The sequence below is a fragment of the Triticum urartu genome, chromosome 6 (assembly GCF_003073215.2).
Source record: "Triticum urartu cultivar G1812 chromosome 6, Tu2.1, whole genome shotgun sequence".
NCBI classification, from domain to species: Eukaryota; Viridiplantae; Streptophyta; class Magnoliopsida; order Poales; family Poaceae; genus Triticum; species Triticum urartu.
The window spans coordinates 111,211,886-111,235,580 of record NC_053027.1 but is presented as its reverse complement, the minus strand read 5'-3'; the positions used below and the strand labels follow the sequence as shown (position 1 = coordinate 111,235,580).

The 23,695-nt window shown below is 45.0% G+C and overlaps 2 protein-coding genes across 3 annotated transcripts; both read left to right on the top strand.

The window, feature by feature from the left end:
- The first annotated feature begins 1,302 nt into the window (after positions 1-1,302).
- On the top strand, positions 1,303-6,763 carry LOC125516151 (glutathione synthetase, chloroplastic-like). 2 transcript variants are annotated; one of them, XR_007287251.1, is made up of 13 exons: positions 1,303-1,635; positions 2,424-2,593; positions 2,879-2,954; positions 3,085-3,215; positions 4,170-4,292; positions 4,389-4,469; positions 4,742-4,822; positions 4,900-4,969; positions 5,208-5,329; positions 5,513-5,652; positions 5,732-5,924; positions 6,026-6,235; positions 6,424-6,763. XR_007287251.1 is itself a non-coding variant. In XM_048681631.1 (13 exons), the coding sequence occupies exons 1-13, from the start codon at positions 1,369-1,371 to the stop codon at positions 6,424-6,426; spliced, it is 1,584 nt and encodes a 527-aa protein (XP_048537588.1). In that variant the 5' UTR covers positions 1,304-1,368; the 3' UTR covers positions 6,427-6,763. The 2 variants fall into 2 exon arrangements, 1 of the variants encoding a protein (XP_048537588.1); XM_048681631.1 differs by having other exon boundaries at positions 1,304-1,635; positions 6,026-6,152.
- A 142-nt stretch (positions 6,764-6,905) lies between these two features.
- On the top strand, positions 6,906-9,404 carry LOC125516152. Its single transcript, XM_048681632.1, has 2 exons — positions 6,906-7,766; positions 7,952-9,404. Exon 2 carries the CDS (start codon positions 7,988-7,990, stop codon positions 9,227-9,229), a length of 1,242 nt encoding a protein of 413 aa, XP_048537589.1. The 5' UTR covers positions 6,906-7,766; positions 7,952-7,987; the 3' UTR covers positions 9,230-9,404.
- Positions 9,405-23,695: the final 14,291 nt, after the last annotated feature.

The window sequence follows — 23,695 nt, the reverse complement described above, 5'->3', positions numbered from 1 at the left end:
GAGGACGCCGCTACCCTGGAGCGACGTCCACCTCCCCAATAACTGGCACTTGTCGGCCGACCGCGTGCTGATACCGCCGGTCCCGCTGAGCGGCTGTGCGCGCCGCCAGGAGATCAAGCGTCGCCGCCGCCTCCTTCCGGACGACCTCTACTACGACGAGAGGTACGCCCCTGACTCGCCCCTGTGGGACACTTGGTTCCGGGATGAGCACGGCATGCGGCGGGAGTCCTTCTTCGCCGGCACGTCGACGGGGCCGCGTTGGCCACGTGAGCACCGAGCGGCTGCTCCCCAGGCGCGCGGGCGTACGCGGGTGCGCGGCCTCACGCCCACGCCGCCGCCATCTCCATTGCCATCACCACCTCCTCGCATGACATCGAAGGAGGAGGCCCGTCTCATGACGCGTGTCATGAAGGACTCCATGCACACGCACGACGAGTGCCAATGGGAGAGCCTCGAGAAGATGACGGCCTTCTCCGCGGGCGGCGACGTCGCCATCCTCGAGCTGGAGATGGTGGTGAAGGAGGAGGTGATGGAGGATCCGCCGGTGGCCGCGTTCCACCCGGGCCTGGTGGGCCAGGGGTGGAGCTGGGCGTGCACGGCAGAGCAAATGGCGGCCGCCGTGAGGGGCGTGAACTGGTGCCCCACGCTGCCGCGGTCATCGGAGCGGGACGCCTCGCCACGGGAGGAGGTGGTGCAGGCACCTGCCACCTTCCAGCCCGCCTTCCCCGTGCACCATGAACTGCCGGCCCACCTCTGGACGCCGCCGGACTACGTCGGCCTCGTCAGCGACGACGACGACACCGGCGGCCACTGAAGACGGCGACGGCCATGGCATCGACGGGCGCGGCAAGGAGCGCACCGACGGCGTTTTTTTCGTTTTTATGTTAATTATGCTACCGGGCCGTTAAGTGAACCGTGAAATTAGGCCATTTTGTGGCCATGACCTTTTAAATTATGTTTTAAGTTTTTTAACTGCGTTTATTTATTTTTTAAGTCATTTTATTTTAGTTTTCTGTTTTTTTATCACGTCCAACATAGACATGATTTCGGGTGCGGTCGCGCGTTGTGTGCATCCACGACCCAACGGATAGAGACGAACATGGGTAAATCCATTGCCGCCCCAAAGAAACAATATCCGGTCAAACCAGACGTCCGTTTGAGGTCGTGCGGTGGAGTTGGCGTAGCTTCGGAATAAAGATCGTGCGCCGCTTACCCCGCAAAAAAAAAGATCGTGCGACGCAGAGAGTAGGAAGCACCGTGACGGCTCACGGCTCGCGAGGCTCCAAAGTCTGACCACGACGCCAAGCACGACACAAATCCGAACAAATTGCAGAAACTTCCACCGCAACTCCCGAACTTTGGTCCGCCATGTCCTCTTGCGTCTCCTCCTCCCATCACCACTGCGCCCGCCGCCTCCCCGCCCCGCCGCCCCGGGCGCACCTCGCCGCAGCCGACTCGTGCGCGTCCCCTTACCGCAGACGCGTCGGTTCCCTGAGGGCAATGGGAGCCGAGGCGCCCTCGAGCGTGGCGCCGGCGGCGGGTAGGAAGGCTTCGGCGGTGCAGGCGGAGATGGTGGAGGCGGCGGCCATGTGGTGCGCCATGCACGGACTCGTCGTCGGCGACCGCGGCAACCCGGTACGTCCGGCTTCTCACCCGCTAGTTCCTTCCCCGCCCCAAAGTTTGCTGCCTCTTTTGACTCATTTCAGGAGTCCAGGGTTTGAGAATGCAACGCGTATCTCCGCATACTTGACCATAAATTCCGTGATAGAAGAACTAGTACTTTTTAGAGTCTTTTCATTCAACCTGCACATCTCCGTAGAATGAACAAATACGCAAGTCTCCTAGAATGTCTGTCCTTTGTTTGGGGCTGCCCCTGCTCCATTTTCAACAAGTTTGCATTGTTTGGCCAGTAGGACTTGCCCTCGATATGGAACAAGTGCGTACAAAAATCAGGGGCAGAGCCAAGAATTAGGCAGGGAAATGTGGAAAGCGAAAAACAACCAAGGATCACCATGATGTTAGGTGTTTCTGTCTGAAGATCCTTTGTATGAGAAAGTGGAGTATAAATTAAATCACAGAAGTTGAATTAATTGGACACTAGGTGTTGCTGCCGAAGACCCTCTGTGTGAAATATTGGGATATAAAGCGCGAAAATTCGTGTTGGAGTCAATTGATCGTCATGAACAGAACATCACGTTTGGTTGTGTCCTCTCCCTTTTTGTGGCAAGCCCTTTTTATGTGACAAGCCCAACACTGAGACATGCTCTTATTCTGTTCACGCTCAAATGCCACAAGACGTGCCGGTATCTTCGTTCATGCATCGCCTAGCTTTGCTCAAGTGCTATTTGAATTGAGAAATAACTCTAGTTGTAAACCAGCATCTTTGTGGAATTAGCAGCTAACATAGTATCAACCCCTTGCAGAGATCTGGAACAGTCCCAGGTGTTGGTTTGGTTCATGCTCCATTTTCGCTACTTCCAACACGTTTTCCAGCATCTTTTTGGAAGCAAGCATGTGAACTGGCTCCTATTTTCAATGAGCTTGTGGATCGTGTGAGCTTGGATGGGAAGTTCTTGCAAGGTTCTTTGTCTAGGCAAGCTCCAAATTCCATTTGACTTTTTTTTTGTATGTTGGTGTGTGGATCTAGAACTTCGTTTTAAACTTTCATGAAGTGGATTAGAGTTTTGACTGGTCCATATCATAAGAAGGCTGCTGCCTTGAGACCTTAAGCTTTTGGAACAGTTTGTTGTCTGTTAGCCTGATCATTGACATGACCAGTCCATTTTTATTATTACTTTAAATAAATAAATGCCAGTTAGGTATTTATTTTGTTTTCAGATGGCAAGGAACTTCCAAATCAATAGCGTTTTTTTTTCAGAACAAAGCAGGTTGACGATTTCACTGCCAGGTTGTTAGAAATTCATGCAAAGATGATGGCAGTAAACAAGAAGGAGGTAATTAACTGCGTGTGTTGGTAATTTCTTATTCAGAATTCAGAGAAAGCATCTTTTAAGTGGTGCTTCTTAACAATATGTTTGTCAGTCCTGTTAGTAAGGTACTGACAAGTGCTTAATGAACCATCAGGATATCCGCTTAGGGTTGCATCGATCTGACTACATGCTTGATTCTGAAACAAATTCTCTTCTTCAAATTGAGCTCAACACCATCTCAACATCATTTCCTGGTCTAGGCTCTCTTGTGAGCGAACTTCACAGGTGAACTTTTTCGTGATATCCTGCAGACTTGCACTCCTTTGACGGAATCATTTTGTGTTTTGTCCCTGTTTGGTAGTCCCTTAGAAACATAAGATGAGATGTCTCATTGAACATATTGCATGCTCACATGTTTCTGAATCCAACTGTAGATAGCATTCTTGTTGACCATTATGTTATCCCTTTAGAATATTGGAGCACAAGGTGAATGCTGTAAATAGTAAAACTCAAGTCAATTGGCTTGCTTAACATAGCTATGTACCTAACGGGAATGTATCTGGTGCACCCGTACTTGTGGTGCTACCGGTGCACTGGATGCAATAGAATATTTTTTTAAATCTGAAAAAATTCTAGCATGTTAATGCAATATCAATGTATGATGTCACAAAATTTCGTATAAAAATTTTAGATATTTTTTCAGATACAAAAATGACAAATTAGACATCAGTGTGATAATGGGCCAAATCTAAAGGCCAAGTTATGTTATGTACTATTTAATGTTGATTTTGTCATTTTTGTTTTTCGAGTTATGTTTCAAATTTTAACTTAAAATTTTGTGACAACCTACATTGATGTTGTGTGAGTGTGCTAAATTTTTTCAGAATTTTTTGAATATTTTAAAAGCACAATGTGAGTTGGGTGCACCGGTAGCACCACAAGCTCCGGTGCACCAGATATTTTCCCCGTACCTACAAGAACGTGAGAAGTATCCTATTCAACATTTTGGAAGCCCCAATTTTATCTATGTGGTATGTGGTATAAACTGGGTCTCTTTAAACATGTCTGATGCATGAGTTAACTATATGTTTATATCAGTGAGTGGGAAATCAGGCACGATGACATTCTCAATCAGTACCAGTATTCATCTTATCTTGAAATGGCCGAAAGGTTTCCTCATTTTGATCTCCAAGAGTAAACCTAAATACCTGATAAGTGCTATTATCTTGTAAAGTACAGGACCTTACTTAATCAATATGGTGAAGTCTTAGGTCTTGATTCTGAAAGGATTCCTCGGAACTGGGCAGCCATTCAATTTGCTGAAGCATTGGGCAAAGCATGGGTTGAGTATAATAATGGAAGGTCTACAGTTTACCTACATAGTTTGTGTTTATTTTATTGAGAACATTTGGAAAGGCAAACATGACCTGACATGTTTTTCCCCTCTTGGTTGCCCAGCGCTGTAGTTATGATGATTGTTCAAGCTGAAGAAAGAAATATGTACGACCAGTACTGGCTCATCAATCATTTGAAAGAATCATATCCTTTTGTTATGTACTATCTCTTCCTTTTTGTTGCAAACCTCTGAAACGACAAAACATCAAAATATCCTTTCAAGTTAACGTTTTTGCTCATACAGTTTTCTAATCTATTGACGCTTGTTTAGTTTCTCATGAATTATAGTTCACGTAAACAATACAAACTTCCTATTGTGCTGTTGAATTGCTTGTTCACTTTAATTATCAACAAGTCATCTGATTGATACCACAATAAACTGCATCAAGATGAGACTTTTCTTAACTGTCTATAACGCATGGTGTGATGACCATTAGGAAAACTTTGGCACAGGTGGAGGCCGAAGGACTAGTGCTTCCGGATGGAACACTTGTGGTGTATGTATCTTGTATGACATGAAGAGAGACCTACCTTTTGCTATTATCACTTAAATTTAAATTTGCCAAAAATGCAGAGATGGACGACCTGTTGCTGTTGTGTATTTCAGAGCTGGGTATGCACCGACTGATTACCCTTCAGAAGTGGTATGTGCTAGTACTACATTTGTTTAGCAAACACCCTTTCACAGTTGAAGCTAATTCCTATCTCATAAATTGATTGAAGATAAAGTTTCAATGAGGAACATTTCATTCATAATCATATGTTTGTTTAAGGAAACTTCTTTTGTTTGTGTATTTCATTGTAGGTTTTGTAAAGCTGATGTTCTTCTTATATGTTGGTGCAAGTTTTCACCTTGGCACGTTCTTCTTATATTGATTTCAGGAATGGAGTGCAAGGCTTTTGATTGAACAATCATCTGCTATTAAGTGCCCTTCAATATCCTACCATTTAGTCGGAACCAAAAAGATCCAGCAAGAGCTAGCAAAACCTAGTGTTCTTGAAAGGTGATGAAAGTTTTGTCCGCTACAGATGGGCGTTTATATGTATTTTTATTATTCCTATGATGTGCATATTGCATTACAGATATAGTCATAAGACTCGGTGGTAGTATGTCATATTAAACTCCCCTACAGTTCTAACTTTCAGAAGCATATTCCTAATCACTATTTGATCTTATTTATACGTAGGTTCCTTGACAACGAGGAAGACATTGCCAAGCTACGTAAATGCTTCGCAGGGTTATGGAGCTTGGACAATGAAGAAATAGTGAAATCAGCAATAGAAAAACCTGACTTGTTTGTCCTGAAACCTCAACGAGAAGGTGGAGGTAATTTCTTTGGCACTTAATAGAACCCTTTCCACAAAAGTTCCCCACAAATTGTTTTGATCCTGATATCTCTCTCCAGGGAACAACTTGTATGGTCATGATTTGCGAGAAACACTGATCAGACTAAAGAACGAACAGGGAGAGGCGCTTGCGGCCTACATTTTGATGCAGCGGATTTTTCCAAGAGCTTCTCTTACTCAGCTTGTCCAGGGCGGTGTCTGCTTTGAGGAACTTTCAATCTCTGAGCTTGGAATATTCGGATCCTACCTGCGGTAGTTAATCCTTTGGTGGCTCTAAATTCTTTTGCTTTGCATATGTACCTTCCATTTTATTTTTCTGAGTAAATCATACAATTTTCATTGGCTAACTGCAGGAACAAAGATAAGGTAGTCATTAATAACCAATGTGGTTACTTGATGCGCACCAAAGTTTCTTCATCAAACGAAGGCGGAGTTGCTGCAGGATTTGCTGTTCTGGACAGCATTCTCCTCACAGATGAGGTGATTATTGTGGTGTAGAAGCTATTTACTATTGATCTCAATTTTTCAAGTGTCCGAAACCTACCGGTTTCCTTCCAGTAAAGGTAGTTTGTGTAGTCTCTTGTCAAATCCAATCCGTCTTTAAAAAAATGATGTTCCCTCATCAGTCACTTGAACTTGTTTACTGTTTTACCGGAACATTCTAGCATGATTACTGTTTTACTTCGCATTTGGTTTTATTTTGTTTTCGAAACTTGAATCTCATCTGTCCTCCATGTTGCCTTTCTTTCAGTGAGATAGGAAGGTGGCAGGGTAACAACTTACAAGTCACCGGTGACAGCACACATCGGATGAGGAACTGAAGTTACAGACAGTTGGATGAATGTTGGAACTCTCATATCCGCATTCCAGTCCCTTCCGTCTGCAGGCATAGGATAGATTAGTCATGTTCATGTATTTAGTAGTACCAAGTGGGAACTAGGTCTGGGGACAAATCATCATAATTGTTTCACTGAACAACACTGGCGGAGCTAGGAAGAAAGTCTAGGGGGGGCAAATGGTAAAACTGGCATACCTGAGGGGGCCAAATACTAAATTTATACTCATCTAAACCCTCTAAAAAAATTCCTTCACACTTTTTGCTTAGGCTGGGGGGGCCACAGCACCCCAGAAGCACACATAGCTCCGCCACTGCTGAACAATAAATGTATCTTCCGAACGATCGGAAACTCGCAACAGACCCGAACGTAGGGGATGCCGTTCATTTTGAGATCGCATGGTGCGCGTGTTGGCGGTTTAGTCCACGGATGACGTGACGTGATGATGTGAGGTCGTGGGCCATGCCCTTTTTTACTCGGGCTGTCCATCTCTGGGTTTTTCTTTTCTGGTGCCCATCTCTCGATCCGCTTCTCCCGCACCTCATGGTAGATAACGAGACAATTGCATGTTTAGTCCTGGTACTTGCAGGCGATGTCTAACATAGTCCTCATAATCATAAAGTGCTTCAATACAGTCCTCGTACATGTAAATACAGTGTCTATACGGTCCTGGAGATTGTGGCATTGGTCCTGGCTATACGCCTCACTTACGTACCCAGTATGCATCCACTGCCACGTGAGCACGGACTGAGTCAAACGACTGGTAACTTTGTATTCGGCCCCATCGAAAAGACTTGGTATTAGATTAGTAACAACGGGGAGTAATTTAAAGTAGTAACATGCATATGTTATAGTGGGTAGTAACATATATGTTGTGTCATGCATGACTTTATTTATTGTGTTGTAGACTCATCTTTTTTTAATATGTGTGATGTTACAGTAACTAGCTATGTTACCACATGACTCTCTTTCTTTATTAATTACATGCCACATCTCCTATCTTTGCCTAGATAAGTGTGATGTTATCACTTATGTTACTCCCACTGTGGATAGTCTTAGTATGTGCCCTTCATCCCTTTCATTCTCCACGAACAGAAACCCCAGCCCGACCTCAGCAGAAACCCCAGCGGTGGCGGCGGATGATCGGGGACCCGGCAGCGTTCCGATCGTAGTGCAGCTGGTGGTGGACGGGAGTGGGATGAACCAGCGACCCCGGACGGTGGTTTGAGGCAGTGATGAAGGGGCCCGCCGACGTACAGTACGTGCCGTCACATTAAACTTCAATTTTGGTCAAATTGTTGTACTACTAGTTGGATTTGGACATTTGGGACGAATTATGTCATTGTGATACATTGATTTGACGGAATTAGGGTCGCATTATGCTAGGGTTTGGGTTCTGTCCAGCTAAAAGTCTGAATTTTTTCTGTGTGCTCTGTTTTGCAGCGGCTCATAGTGATTTCTTCACTGTGGAGATCATCCATGGAGGATTTTTCTCTAGAAGTGGGCAGAATAGGTCCTACTTGGATGGCAAAAAAATTCTGCTATGACTACTGTCACTTAGAGTTTGCGTACTATAAAATGTTTGAAGCTTTAATCGAGGACATTGGTTATGAGAAGGAAGGCAGAATTGATATGTATTGGTTGCCCCCTGGCTATCAACTTAATGAAGATGGTGCAAGGCATTTGTCCAATGATGCAGACATAGATCTGATGTATCTACAGGTCAATGAAGAGCATAGATTTCATATGATTTACCTTGATCATTTGGATGGCCACATTTCAGGAGGTGGATCAGCATGGGGTGATGTTACGGCTAATCCAATATGTCATTTGCCTGTTGTTTTCAGTCCCAACAAGAAGCTAATTAATGCAGATCAGAGCATGGTATCTTCTAGTGTTGTTGAGGAAAGCAATGAAATTCAGAGCAATGAACAAGTGCATGTCAGGTTGAGACCTAGAGGACAGAAGTTAGAAGATGAGCCAGAAGAATATAGTGATAGTGATTCAGACAGTGATTACATACCAGAAATTGTTGACAGTGACTACGACTTAGAGGATGGGGATGATGATTTGGCACAGGAGCAGTTGCACCCTTTGCAAGACAAGAAAGGGAAGAAAGTGATTGAAGAGTGCAACTCTGAAGATGATACATTGGATGCTCCGGATTTAGATGAAGATGAGATAAAATTCAATTTCAAGTCTTTCACACCATCAGACATGCATGACCCCAAGTTCCATGTTGGGCAGTTGTTCTCATCAGTTGAGCTCTTGAGGAAGGCTATTAGAGAGTACACTTGCAAGGAAAGGGTGAATATTACATTTCCAAAGAACGATAGAGGGAGGCTTGGTGCAAAGTGTGAGAAGGGATGCCCTTGGTACCTGCATGCATCTTGGGACAATAGGACAAATGCAATCATGGTGAAGACATTCAATGGTGAGCACAATTGCGAGAAGAAGTGGCAAGTTACAACATTTACTGCCAGGTACATTGCTAAAAAGTACGTCGACAAAATCAGGGCGTTTGTGAGCGAGGAGGTTGTCACGCCGGCTGTTGTATTGGTCGCCGTTGAGACGCGTTGCCGCAAGCCGCCGTTGGAGGTGCTGCGGTCGGAGGTGTGCCCGTTGAGACGTGTTGCAACGTTGCGGTGTGCTGCCGTTAGAGTGCATGGACCAGCCCTTGGTTGCATTTTCAGTCCTGGACATTTGGTCTATGATTGCTAGTTAATGTAGTGTAGTTTGTTTAGTCGACAAAATAAGATAACTGTGGTAGGTAACCTTCCTCAAAAATAAAAAACTGTGGTAGGTAACCACATGGCCTAGACTGAGCTCGTGTTTACAAATAGGCTAGGTAATGTTTTGTACATGTATGTAACGCTAATTGAAAAGTAAACCTTCTTTCTTTTCCTTTTTCTACACCGATTTTTTCTTACCATTTTCTATTTTCTTTTTTTCTTTTCTAGTCTCGATGACTCATCTACTCTGTTAGTATGGTTATATATGCACTGTCTAGCGAATAATTTAGGTACAAACATCATGATAACTTTTTGCCCAGTGAAAAAAGTTGTTAAATACACAACTTGGTGACTTCAATATAAATAGCATGGCAATATACGCACAACAGATCAGATAACTTAGACACATACAACGCGATAACTTTGACTTGGGAAAAATTGTCAAAAACATACACTGGCAACTTCTGGATAAAATAACATGGTAATATGCACATAGCTTACCTGGTAGCTTAGGCACAAACCACGATAATTTTTACCTGGAAAAAAAATGTTGAAGACTCACCCGCTATAACTTCTGTATAAATACCATGGTATAATATACGCACAACAGACCTGATAACTTGCGTACAAACATCGTGATAACTTTGAACAAAGGAAAAAAGGTTGTTGAAGACGTAACCTCAGTTACTTTTGTGTAAGTATCATGGTAGTATAAGCACTACAGACCTGATAACTTAGGTCAAACATCATGGTAACTTCTATTTGGGGAAAAATTGTTGAACACACATTGACGATAACTTATGTGTTAATAGCATGGTAGGAAGTCCTGGTGGGATGTTGAGAAAGGGAAAAGAAAAATGGCGTGGTTGAGTTGGGATAGAATGATGCTACCAAAATCTAAGGGTGGTATGGGGTTCCGTGATATGCGAGCGTTCAATCAGGCTCTCCTCGTCAAACAAGCTTGGAGATTGTTGGATACTCCAGATAGTCTTGTGCAAGGTTGATGCGGGCAAAATACTATCCTAATGGTAATTTGTTGGATACGGCGTTCACAAGAAATTCATCGGTGGTGTGGAAAGGTATTAAGCATCGGTTGGAGCTTCTTAAGCGAGGTGTTATATGGAGAGTTGGTGATGGTGCCTTAATTAAAACATGGCAAGATCCTTCGATTTCAAGAGGCCCATCCTTCTGCCTGTGACACCAAAACGTAATTGCTGGCTAAATCATGTAGCTGATTTTCTAGACAAATATGGAGCATAGAATGTTCAACTTTTAAATGAACACTTCTCGGCGCATAGCTGTGTGCCATGGTCTTAAACTTTTGAAGAAGGGTTTGGTTTGGCGTATAGCTAATGGACAGAAAGTATGCATTTGGCGTGATCGCTGGCTAGTCGATCACACTTCACCATGCATGACCTGGAGAGTCGGAAACTGCCGCCGAATGGAATCTCACGACACCGAATGCAACCGAAGAGTAATGTTCCACCGTCACAACAGTTGCACTTCTTGTTGGACTTGAAAACCGACAACCATCACCAAATGTTTGCCTTGAGCACTATGCAAGGCAATGAGTGTTGGTGTGAAAACCGGAAGATCTCGGGTAGGGGTCCAAAGCTGTGTATCATGGATCGATGGGTAACAGGAGACAGGGGACACGAAGTTTACCCGGGTTCGGGCCCTCTTGATGGAGGTAAAACCCTATGTCCTGCTCTTGTTTATATTGATGGAGTATCAAGTACAGAGTTGATCTACCTCGAGATCGTATGTTCTGGTCTAAAACCTAAGGGTGTGATGAATAATATCATAATCATCTATTAACTAGCCTGGCCTCGGCTTATATTGTTGGGGAACGTAGTAATTCCAAAAAATTTCCTACGCACACGCAAGATCATGGTGATGCATAGCAACGAGAGGGGAGAGTGTTGTCTACGTAACCTCGTAGACCGGCAACGGAAGCGTTGACACAACGTAGAGGAAGTAGTCATACGTCTTCCCCATCCGACCGATCCAAGTACCGAACGTACGGCACCTCCGAGTTCTGCACAGGTTCAACTCGGTGACGTCCCTCGAGCTCCGATCCAGACGAGTGTTAAGGGAGAGTTTCGTCAGCACGACGGCGTGATGACGGTGATGATGTTCTACCGACGCAGGGCTTCGCCTAAGCACCGCTACGATATGACCGAGGTGGAATATGGTGGAAGGGGGCACCACATACGGCTAAGGAACGATCACGAAGATCAACTTGTGTGTCATGGGGTGCCCCCTGCCCCCGTATATAAAGGAGGGAGGGGGAGGTGTCGCCGGCCCCTAGGGGTGCGCCTGGAGGAGTCCTACTCCCACCGGGAGTAGGACTCCCCCCTCTTGCCTTGTTGGAGAAGGAAAGGGGAAGGGGGAAAGACGAAAGGGGGCGCCGCCACCCTTCCTTGTCCTATTCGGACTAGGGGGGAGGGGCGCGTGACCTGCCCTGGCCGGCCCTCCTCTTCTTCCTTAGGGCCCATGTAGGCCCATTAACCCCCGGGGGGGTTCCGGTAACCCCCCCGGTACTCCGGTAAAATCCCGATTTCACCCAGAACGATTCCGTTATCCAAATGTAGGCTTCCAATATATCAATCTTTATGTATCGACCATTTCGAGACTCCTCGTCATGTCCGTGATCACATCCGGGACTCCGAACAACCTTCGGTACATCAAAACACAAAAAATCCTAAATACGATCGTCACCGAACTTTAAGCGTGCGGACCCTACGGGTTCGAGAACTATGTAGACATGACCGAGACACGTCTCCAGTCAATAACCAATAGCGGAACCTGGATGCTCATATTGGTTCCTACATATTCTACGAAGATCTTTATCGGTCAAACCGCATAACAACATACGTTGTTCCCTTTGTCATCGGTATGTTACTTGCCCGAGATTCGATCGTCGGTATTCCAATACCTAGTTCAATCTCGTTACCGGCAAGTCTCTTTACTCGTTCCGTAATACATCATCCCACAACTAACTTATTAGTTGCAATGCTTGCAAGGCTTGAGTGATGTGTATTACCGAGAGGGCCTAGAGATACCTCTCCGACAATCAGAGTGACAAATCCTAATCTCGAAATACGCCAACCCAACAAGTACCTTCGGAGACACCTGTAGAGCACCTTCATAATCACCCAGTTACGTTGTGACGTTTGGTAGCACACAAAGTGTTCCTCCGGTAAATGGGAGTTGCATAATCTCATAGTAATAGGAACATGTATAAATTATGAAGAAAGCAATAGCAACAAACTAAACGATCAAGTGCTAAGCTAACGGAATGGGTCAAGTCAATCACATCATTCTCCTAATGATGTGATCCCGTTAATCAAATGACAACTCATGTCTATGGTTAGGAAACATAACCATCTTTGATTAACGAGCTAGTCAAGTAGAGGCATACTAGTGACACTCTGTTTGTCTATGTATTCACACATGTATTATGTTTCCGGTTAATACAATTCTAGCATGAATAATAAACATTTATCATGATATAAGGAAATAAACAATAACTTTATTATTGCCTCTAGGGCATATTTCCTTTAGTCTCCCACTTGCACTAGAGTCAATAATCTAGATTACACAGTAATGATTCTAACACCCATGGAGCCTTGGTGCTGGTCATGTTTTGCTCGTGGAAGAGGCTTAGTCAGCGGGCCTGCAACATTCAGATCCGTATGTATCTTGCAAATTTCTATGTCTCCCACTTGGACTAAATCCCGAATGGAATTGAAGCGTCTCTTGATGTGCTTGGTTCTCTTGTGAAAAATCTGGATTCCTTCGCCAAGGCAATTGCACCAGTATTGTCACAAAAGATTTTCATTGGACCCGATGCACTAGGTATGACACCTAGATCGGATATGAACTCCTTCATCCAGACTCCTTCATTTGCTGCTTCTGAAGCAGCTATGTACTCCGCTTCACATGTAGATCCCGCCACGACGCTTTGTTTAGAACTGCACCAACTGACAGCTCCACCGTTTAATGTAAACACGTATCCGGTTTGTGATTTAGAATTGTCCGGATCAGTGTCAAAGCTTGCATCTACGTAACCATTTACGATGAGCTCTTTGTCACCTCCATATACGAGAAACATATCCTTAGTCCTTTTCAGGTACTTCAGGATGTTCTTGACCGCTGTCCAGTGATCCACTCCTGGATTACTTTGGTACCTCCCTGCTAGACTTATAGTAAGGCACACATCAGGTCTGGTACACAGCATTGCATACATGATAGAGCCTATGGCTAAAGCATAGGGAACATCTTTCATTTTCTCTCTATCTTCTGCGGTGGTCGGACATTGAGTCTTATTCAACTTCACACCTTGTAACATAGGCAAGAACCCTTTCTTTGCTTGATCCATTTTGAACTTCTTCAAAACTTTGTCAAGGTATGTGCTTTGTGAAAGTCCAATTAAGCGTCTTGATCTATCTCTATAGATCTTAATGCCCAATATGTAAGCAGCTTCACCGAGGTCTTTCATTGAAAAACTCTTATTCAAATATCCTTTTATGCTATCCAGAAATTCTATATCATTTCCAATCAGTAATATGTCATCCACATATAATATCAGAAATGCTACAGAGCTCCCACTCACTTTCTTGTAAATACAGGCTTCTCCAAAAGTCTGTACAAAACCAAATGCTTTGATCACACTATCAAAGCGTTTATTCCAACTCCGAGAGGCTTTCACCAGTCCATAAATGGATCGCTGGAGCTTGCACACTTTGTTAGCTCCCTTTGGATTGACAAAACCTTCCGGTTGCATCATATACAACTCTTCTTCCAGAAATCCATTCAGGAATGCAGTTTTGACATCCATCTACCAAATTTCATAATCATAAAATGCGGCAATCGCTAACATGTTTCGGACAGACTTAAGCATCGCTACGGGTGAGAAGGTATCATCGTAGTCAATCCCTTGAACTTGTCGAAAACCTTTCGCAACAAGTCAAGCTTTGTAGACAGTAACATTACCATCAGCGTCAGTCTTCTTCTTGAAGATCCATTTATTCTCAATTGCTTGCCGATCAACGGGCAAGTCAACCAAAGTCCACACTTTGTTCTCATACATGGATCCCATCTCAGATTTCATGGCTTCTAGCCATTTTGCGGAATCTAGGCTCACTATCGCTTCTTCATAGTTTGTAGGTTCATCATGATCTAGTAGCTTGACTTCCAGAACAGGATTACCGTACCACTCTGGTGCGGATCTTACTCTGGTTGATCTACGAGGTTCAGTAGTAACTTGATCTGAAGTTTCATGATCATTATCATTAGCTTCCTCACTAATTGGTATAGGTGTCACAGAAACCGGTTTCTGTGATGTACTACCTTCCAATAAGGGAGCAGGTACAGTTACCTCATCAAGTTCTACTTTCCTCCCACTCATTTCTTTCGAGAGAAACTCCTTCTCTAGAAAGGATCCATTCTTAGCAACGAATGTCTTGCCTTCGGATCTGTGATAGAAGGTGTACCCAACAGTCTCCTTTGGGTATCCTATGAAGACACATTTCTCCGATTTGGGTTCGAGCTTATCAGGTTGAAGCTTTTTCACATAAGCATCGCAGCCCCAAACTTTCAGAAACAACAACTTTGGTTTCTTGCCAAACCACAGTTCATAAGGCATCATCTCAACGGATTTCGATGGTGCCCTATTTAACGTGAATGCAACCGTCTCTAAAGCATAACCCCAAAACAATAGCGGTAAATCAGTAACAGACATCATAGATCGCACCATATCTAATAAAGTATGATTACGACGTTCGGACACACCATTATGCTGTGGTGTTCCAGGTGGCGTGAGTTGCGAAACTATTCCGCATTGTTTCAAATGTAGACCAAACTCGTAACTCAAATATTCTCCTCCACGATCAGATCGTAGAAATTTTATTTTCTTGTTACGATGATTTTCAACTTCACTCTGAAATTCTTTGAACTTTTCAAATGTTTCAGACTTATGTTTCATTAAGTAGATATACCCATATCTGCTTAAATCATCTGTGAAGGTGAGAAAATAACGATATCCTCCACGAGCCTCAACATTCATCGGACCACATACATCTGTATGTATGATTTCCAACAAATATGTTGCTCTCTCCATAGTACCGGAGAACGGCGTTTTAGTCATCTTGCCCATGAGGCACGGTTCGCAAGTACCAAGTGATTCATAATCAAGTGATTCCAAAAATCCATCAGTATGGAGTTTCTTCATGCGCTTTATACCGATATGACCTAAACGGCAGTGCCACAAATAAGTTGCACTATCATTATCAACTCTGCATCTTTTGGCTTCAACATTATGAATATGTGTATCACTACTATCGAGATTCATCAAAAATAGACCACTCTTCAAGGGTGCATGACCATAAAAGATATTACTCATATAAATAGAACAACCATTATTCTCTGATTTAAATGAATAACCGTCTCGCATCAAACAAGATCCAGATATAATGTTCATGCTCAACGCTGGCACCAAATAACAATTATTTAGGTCTAATACTAATCCCGAAGGTAGATGTAGAGGTAGCGTGCCGACCGCGATCACATCGACTTTGGAACCATTTCCCACGCGCATCGTCACCTCGTCCTTCGCCAGTGTTCGCTTAATCCGTAGTCCCTGTTTCGAGTTGCAAATATTAGCAACAGAACCAGTATCAAATACCCAGGTGCTACTGCGAGCTCTAGTAAGGTACACATCAATAACATGTATATCACATATACCTTTGTTCACCTTGCCATCCTTCTTATCCGCCAAATACTTGGGGCAGTTCCGCTTCTAGTGACCAGTCTGCTTGCAGTAGAAGCACTCAGTTTCAGGCTTAGGTCCAGATTTTGGTTTCTTCTCCTGAGCAGCAACTTGCTTGCTGTTCTTCTTGAAGTTCCCCTTCTTCTTCCCTTTGCCCTTTTTCTTGAAACTGGCGTTCTTGTTGACCATCAACACTTGATGCTCCTTCTTGATTTCTACCTCCGCAGCCTTTAGCATTGCGAATAGCTCGGGAATCGTCTTATCCATCCCTTGCATGTTATAGTTCATCACGAAGCTCTTGTAGCTTGGTGGCAGTGATTGAAGAACTCTGTCAATGACACTATCAACATGAAGATTAACTCCCAGTTGAGTCAAGTGATTATGATACCGAGACATTTTGAGTATATGTTCACTGACAGAACTATTCTCCTCCATCTTGCAGCTATAGAACTTATTGGAGACTTCATATCTCTCAATCCGGGCATTTGCTTGAAATATTAACTTCAACTCCTGGAACATCTCATATGCTCCATGGCGTTCAAAATGTCGTTGAAGTCCCCATTCTAAGCCGTAAAGCATGGCACACTGAACTATCGAGTAGTCATCAGCTTTACTCTGCCAGACGTTCATAACATCTGGTGTTGCTCCAGCAGTAGGCCTGGCACCCAGCGGTGCTTCCAGGACGTAATTCTTCTGTGCAGCAATGAGGATAATCCTCAAGTTACGGACCCAGTCCGTGTAATTGCTACCATCATCTTTCAACTTTGCTTTCTCAAGGAACGCATTAAAATTCAACGGAACAACAACACGGGCCATGTATCTACAATCAAACATAAACAAGCAAGATACTATCAGGTACTAAGTTCATGATAAATTTAAGTTCAATTAATCATATTACTTAAGAACTCCCACTTAGAAAGACATCCCTCTAATCTTCTAAGTGATCACGTGATCCAAATCAACTAAACCATAACCGATCATCACGTGAAATGGAGTAGCTTTCAATGGTGAACATCAATATGTTGATCATATCTACTATATGATTCATGCTCGACCTTTCGGTCTCAGTGTTCCAAGGCCATATCTACATATGCTAGGCTCGTCAAGTTTAACCTGAGTATTCTACGTGTGCAAAACTGGCTTGCACCCGTTGTAGATGGACGTAGAGCTTATCACACCCGATCATCACGTGGTGTCTGGGCACGACGAACTTTGGCAACGGTGCATACTCAGGGAGAACACTTCTTGATAATTTAGTGAGAGATCATCTTATAATGCTACCGTCAATCAAAGCAAGATAAGATGCATAAAAGATAAACATCACATGCAATCAATATAAGTGATATGATATGGCCATCATCATCTTGTACTTGTGATCTCCATCTCCGAAGTACCGTCATGATCACCATCGTCACCGGCGCGACACCTTGATCTCCATCGTAGCATCGTTGTCGTCTCGCCAATCTTATGCTTCCACGACTATCACTACCGCTTAGTGATAAAGTAAAGCATTACAGCGTGATTGCATTGCATACAATAAAGCGACAACCATATGGCTCCTGCAAGTTGCCGATAACTCGGTTACAAAACATGATCATCTCATACAATAAAATTTAGCATCATGTCTTGACCATATCACATCACAACATGCCCTGCAAAAACAAGTTAGACGTCCTCTACTTTGTTGTTGCAAGTTTTACGTGGCTGCTACGGGCTTAGCAAGAACCGTTCTTACCTACGCATCAAAACCACAACGATAGTTTGTCAAGTTGGTGCTGTTTTAACCTTTGCAAGGACCGGACGTAGCCACACTCGATTCAACTAAAGTTGGAGAAACTGACACCCGCCAGCCACCTGTGTGCAAAGCACGTCGGTAGAACCAGTCTCGCGTAAGCGTACGCGTAATGTCGGTTCGGGCCGCTTCATCCAACAATATCGCCGAACCAAAGTATGACATGCTGGTAAGCAGTATGACTTATATCGTCCACAACTCACTTGTGTTCTACTCATGCAAATAACATCAACGCATAAAACCTGGCTCGGATGCCACTGTTGGACAACATAGTAATTTCAAAAAAATTCCTACGCACACGCAAGATCATGGTGATGCATAGCAACGAGAGGGGAGAGTGTTTTCTACGTACCCTCGTAGACCGGCAATGGAAGCGTTGACACAACGTAGAGGAAGTAGTCGTACGTCTTCCCGATCCGACCGATCCAAGTACCGAAGGTACGGCACCTCCGAGTTCTCCACAGGTTCAACTCGGTGACGTCCCTCGAGCTCCGATCCAGCCGAGTGTTGAGGGAGAGTTTTGTCAGCACGACGGCGTGATGACGGTGATGATGTTCTACCACCGCAGGGCTTTGCCTAAGCACCGCTACGATATGACCGAGGTGGAATATGGTGGAAGGGGGCACCGCACACGGCTAAGGAACGATCACGAAGATCAACTTGTGTGTCATGGGGTGCCCCCTGCCCCCGTATATAAAGGAGGGAGGGGGAGGTGCGGCCGGCCCCTAGGGGTGCGCCTGGAGGAGTCCTACTCCCGCCGGGAGTAGGACTCCCCCCTCTTGCCTTGTTGGAGAAGGAAAGGGGAAGGGGGAAAGAGGAAAGGGGGGCGCCGCCCCCCTTCCTTGTCCTATTCGGACTAGGGGGGAGGGGGCGCGCGACCTGCCCTGGCCGGCCCTCCTCTTCTCCCTTAGGGCCCATGTAGGCCCATTAACCCCGGGGGGGGGGGGGGTTCCGGTAATCCCCTGGTACTCCGGTAAAATCCCGATTTCACTCGGAACGATTCCGATATCCAAATATAGGCTTCCAATATATCAATCTTTATGTCTCAACCATTCCGAGACTCCTCGTCATGTCCGTGATCACATTCGGGACTCCAAACAACCTTCGGTACATCAAAACACAAAAAACCCTAATTACGATCGTCACCGAACTTTAAGCGTGCGGACCCTAAGGGTTCGAGAACTATGTAGAAATGACCGAGACACGTCTCCGGTCAATAACCAATAGAGGAACCTGGATGCTCATATTGGTTCCTACATATTCTACGAAGATCTTTATCGGTCAAACCGCATAACAACATACGTTGTTCCCTTTGTCATCGGTATGTTACTTGCCCGAGATTCGATCGTCGGTATTCCAATACCTAGTTCAACCTCGTTACCGGCAAGTCTCTTTACTCGTTCCGTAATACATCATCCCGCAACTAACTTATTAGTTGCAATGCTTGCAAGGCTTGAGTGATGTGTATTACCGAGAGGGCCCAGAGATACCTCTCCGACAATCGGAGTGACAAATCTTAATCTCGAAATACGCCAACCCAACAAGTACCTTTGGAGACACCTGTAGAGCACCTTTATAATCACCCAGTTACGTTGTGACGTTCGGTAGCATACAAAGTGTTCCTCCGGTAAACGGAAGTTGCATAATCTCATAGTCATAGGAACATGTATAAGTTATGAAGAAAGCAATAGCAACAAACTAAACAATCCAGTGCTAAGCTAACAGAATGGGTCAAGTCAATCACATCATTCTCCTAATGATGTGATCCCGTTAATCAAATGACAACTCATGTCTATGGTTAGGAAACATAACCATCTTTGATCAACGAGCTAGTCAAGTAGAGGCATACTAGTGACACTCTGTTTGTCTATGTATTCACACATGTATTATGTTTCCGGTTAATACAATTCTAGCATGAATAATAAACATTTATCATGATATAAGGAAATAAATAATAACTTTATTATTGCCTCTAGGCCATATTTCCTTCATATATAACATACCATAGGCCTAGGATAACAAGAGTCCTAGTCGAATACGTCGGTGGAGAGGAGTCCTTGTCTTGATCACCAAGTCTTGTGGAATCTTCCTCGTATATGTCTTCGGTTGTCCGAACTGGCCCATGAGTAAATGGCCATGGGGGTCCTTGGCCCAATCCAACTAATCGGGAGACGATGTGTTGAGTACCCCCTAGTCCAGGACACCGTCAGTAGCCCCCTGAACCGGTCTTCAAGTTAGGGATGCTCCTCGGTTCTTCTGAACTGTTCTTCGTCTTCGGTCGTCGGTCTTGAAAACTGGTTCAACAAATCTTCCCATCTTCTATCTTGAGGATTGCCGAGCTAAATCTGAAGATCTCACACATCGGGTATCTGAGGAGCCTTTTAAGTCTTCGGCCTTTATCAATGCCTCGTTATTTTTATGCCACACCTCGGGTTTGAAGTTGTTCCCGGGCGGCAGTGTCCTCTTGCGTCCAAGCTCCAGCGCCGGACTATATTCAAGGTATCTTTTAAAGACGAGCACCAACGTCGGACCGCTTTCGAGCTCCAACGCTGGAATGTATCCAAGCTCCAACGCCGGACCATGTCCAAGCTCCAACGTCGGACTATATCCGAGGTGTCATAGATCACCTTGTTGGGGAACGTAGCAGAATTTTAAAATTTTCTACGCATCACCAAGATCAATCTATGGAGTCATCTAGCAACGAGGGAGAGAGGAGTGCATCTACATACCCTTGTAGATCACGAGCGGAAGCATTCAAGAGAACGGTGATGATGGAGTCGTACTCGCCGTGATCCAAATCACCGATGACCAAGTGCCGAACGGACGGCACCTCCGCGTTCAACACACATACGGAGCGGATGACATCTCCTCCTTCTTGATCCAGCAAGGGGGGAGGAGAGGTTGATGAAGATCCAGCAGCACGACGGCGTGGTGGTGGATGCAGCAGTGATCGCAGCAGGGCTTCGCCGAGCTTCTGCGAGAGGGAGAGGTGTAGCAGGGGAGAGGGAGGCGCCAAGACTTGGGGTGCGGCTGCCCTCCCTCCCCCCTCCTTTATATAGGCCCCCTGGGGGGGCGCCGGCCCTGGAGATGGGATCTCCCAAGGGGGCAGCGGCCAAGGGGGTGGAGTGCCCCCCAAGGCAAGTGGAGGCGCCCCCCACCCTAGGGTTTCCAACCCTAGGCGCAGGGGGGGCCAAGGGGGGGGGGCGCACCAGCCCACTATGGGCTGGTTCCCCTCCCCACTTCAGCCCATGGGGCCCTCCGGGACGGGTGGCCCCACCCGGTGGACCCCCGGGACCCATCCGGTGGTCCCGGTAAAATACCGGTGACCCCGAATCTTTTCCCGATGGCAGAAACTACACTTCCTATATATAGTTCTTCACCTCCGGACCATTCCGGAACTCCTCGTGACGTCCAGGATCTCATCCGGGACTCTGAACAACTTTCAGATTACTGCATACTCATATCTCTACAACCCTAGCGTCACTGAACCTTAAGTGTGTAGACCCTACGGGTTCGGGAGACAAGCAGACATGACCGAGACGACTCTCCGGTCAATAACCAACAACGGGAGCTGGATACCCATGTTGGCTCCCACATGCTCCTCGATGATCTCATCGGATGAACCACGATGTCGAGGACTTAATCAATCCCGTATTCAATTCCCTTTGTCAATCGGTACGTTACTTGCCCGAGACTCGATCGTCGGTATCCCAATACCTTGTTCAGTCTCGTTACCGGCAAGTCACTTTACTCGTATCATAATGCATGATCCCGTGATCAACCACTTGATCACATTGAGCTCATTATGATGATGCATTACCGAGTGGGCCCAGAGATACCTCTCCGTCATACGGAGTGACAAATCCCAGTCTCGATTCGTGCCAACCCAACAGACACTTTCGGAGATACCTGTAATGTTCCTTTATAGTCACCCAGTTACGTTGTGACGTTTGGCACACCCAAGGCACTCATATGGTATTCGGGAGTTGCACAATCTCATGGTCTAAGGAAATGATACTTGACATTCAGAAAAGCTACAGCAAACGAACTACACGATCTTTGTGCTATGCTTAGGTTTGGGTCTTGTCCATCACATCATTCTCCTAATGATGTGATCCCGTTATCAATGACATCTAATGTCCATAGTCAGGAAACCATGACTATCTGTTGATCAACGAGCTAGTCAACTAGAGGCTCACTAGGGACACATTGTGGTCTATGTATTCACACATGTATTACGATTTTCAGATAATACAATTATAGCATGAATAATAGACAATTATCATGAACAAGGAAATATAATAATCATTTTATTATTGCCTCTAGGGCATATTTCCAACAGTCTCCCACTTGCACTAGAGTCAATCATCTAGTTACATTGTGATGAATCGAACACCCATGGAATTCTGGTGTTGATCATGTTTTGCTCTAGGGAGAGGTTTAGTCAACGGATCTGCTACATTTAGGTCCGTATGTACTTTACAAATTTCTATGTCTCCATTTTGAACACTTTCACGAATGGAGTTGAAGCGACGCTTGATATGCCTGGTCTTCCTGTACCTGGGCTCCTTGGCAAGGGCAATAGCTCCAGTGTTGTCACAGAAGAGAGTCATCGGCCCCGACGCATTGGGTATGACTCCTAGGTCGGTGATGAACTCCTTCACCCAGATTGCTTCTTGTGCTGCCTCCGAGGCTGCCATGTACTCCGATTCACATGTAGATCCCGCCACCACGCTTTGCTTGCAACTACACCAGCTTACTGCCCCACCATTCAAAATATACACGTATCCGGTTTGTGACTTAGAGTCATCCAGATCTGTGTCGAAGCTAGCATCGACGTAACCCTTTACGACGAGCTCTTCATCACATCCATAAACGAGAAACATTTCCTTAGTCCTTTTCAGCTACTTCAGCATATTTTAGACCGTTGTCCAGTGTTCCATGCCAGGATTACTTTGGTACCTTCCTACCAAACTTACGGCAAGGTTTACATCAGGTTTGGTACACAGCATAGCATACATGATAGACCCTATGGCTGAGGCATAGGGGACGACACTCATCTTTTCTCTATCGTCTGCCAATGTCGGGCTTTGAGCCGTGCTCAATCTCGTACCTTGCAATACAGGCAAGAACCCCTTCTTTGACTGATCCATTTTGAACTTCTTCAATATCTTGTCAAGGTACGTACTCTGTGAAAGACCAATGAGGCGTCTCGATCTATCTCTATAGATCTTGATGCCTAATATATAAGCAGCTTCTCCAAGGTCCTTCATTGAAAAACACTTGTTCAAGTAGGCCTTTATGCTTTCCAAGAATTCTATATCATTTCCCATCAACAATATGTCATCCACATACAATATGAGAAATGCTACAGAGCTCCCACTCGGTTTCTTGTAAATGCAGGCTTCTCCATAAGTCTGCATAAACCCAAACGCTTTGATCATCTCATCAAAGCGAATGTTCGAACTCCGAGATGCTTGCACCAGCCCATAAATCAAGCGTTGGAGCTTGCACACCTTGTCAGCATTCTTAGGATCGACAAAACCTTCCGGCTGTATCATATACAATTCTTCCTTAAGGAAACCATTAAGGAATGCCGTTTTGACGTCCATTTGCCATATTTCATAATCATAGAATGCGGCAATTGCTAACATGATTTGGACGGACTTCAGCTTCGCTACAGGTGAGAAAGTCTCATCGTGGTCAACCCCTTGAACTTGTCGATAACCCTTAGCGACAAGCCGAGCTTTATAGATGGTCACATTACCATCCACGTCTGTCTTCTTCTTAAAGATCCATTTATTTTCTATGGCTCGCCGATCATCGGGCAAGTCAGTCAAAGTCCATACTTCGTTTTCATACATGGATCCTATCTCGGATTTCATGGCTTC

Bases quoted from the DNA above. Each gene is read 5' to 3' on its own strand.
- LOC125516151 (XM_048681631.1), top strand. From the start codon at position 1,369: ATGTCCTCTTGCGTCTCCTCCTCCCATCACCACTGCGCCCGCCGCCTC. The intron at 1,636-2,423 runs GTACGTCCGGCT...AACCCCTTGCAG, and splicing joins TCGGCGACCGCGGCAACCCG to AGATCTGGAACAGTCCCAGG. The intron at 2,955-3,084 runs GTAATTAACTGC...ATGAACCATCAG, and splicing joins TGGCAGTAAACAAGAAGGAG to GATATCCGCTTAGGGTTGCA.
- LOC125516152 (XM_048681632.1), top strand. From the start codon at position 7,988: ATGGAGGATTTTTCTCTAGAAGTGGGCAGAATAGGTCCTACTTGGATG.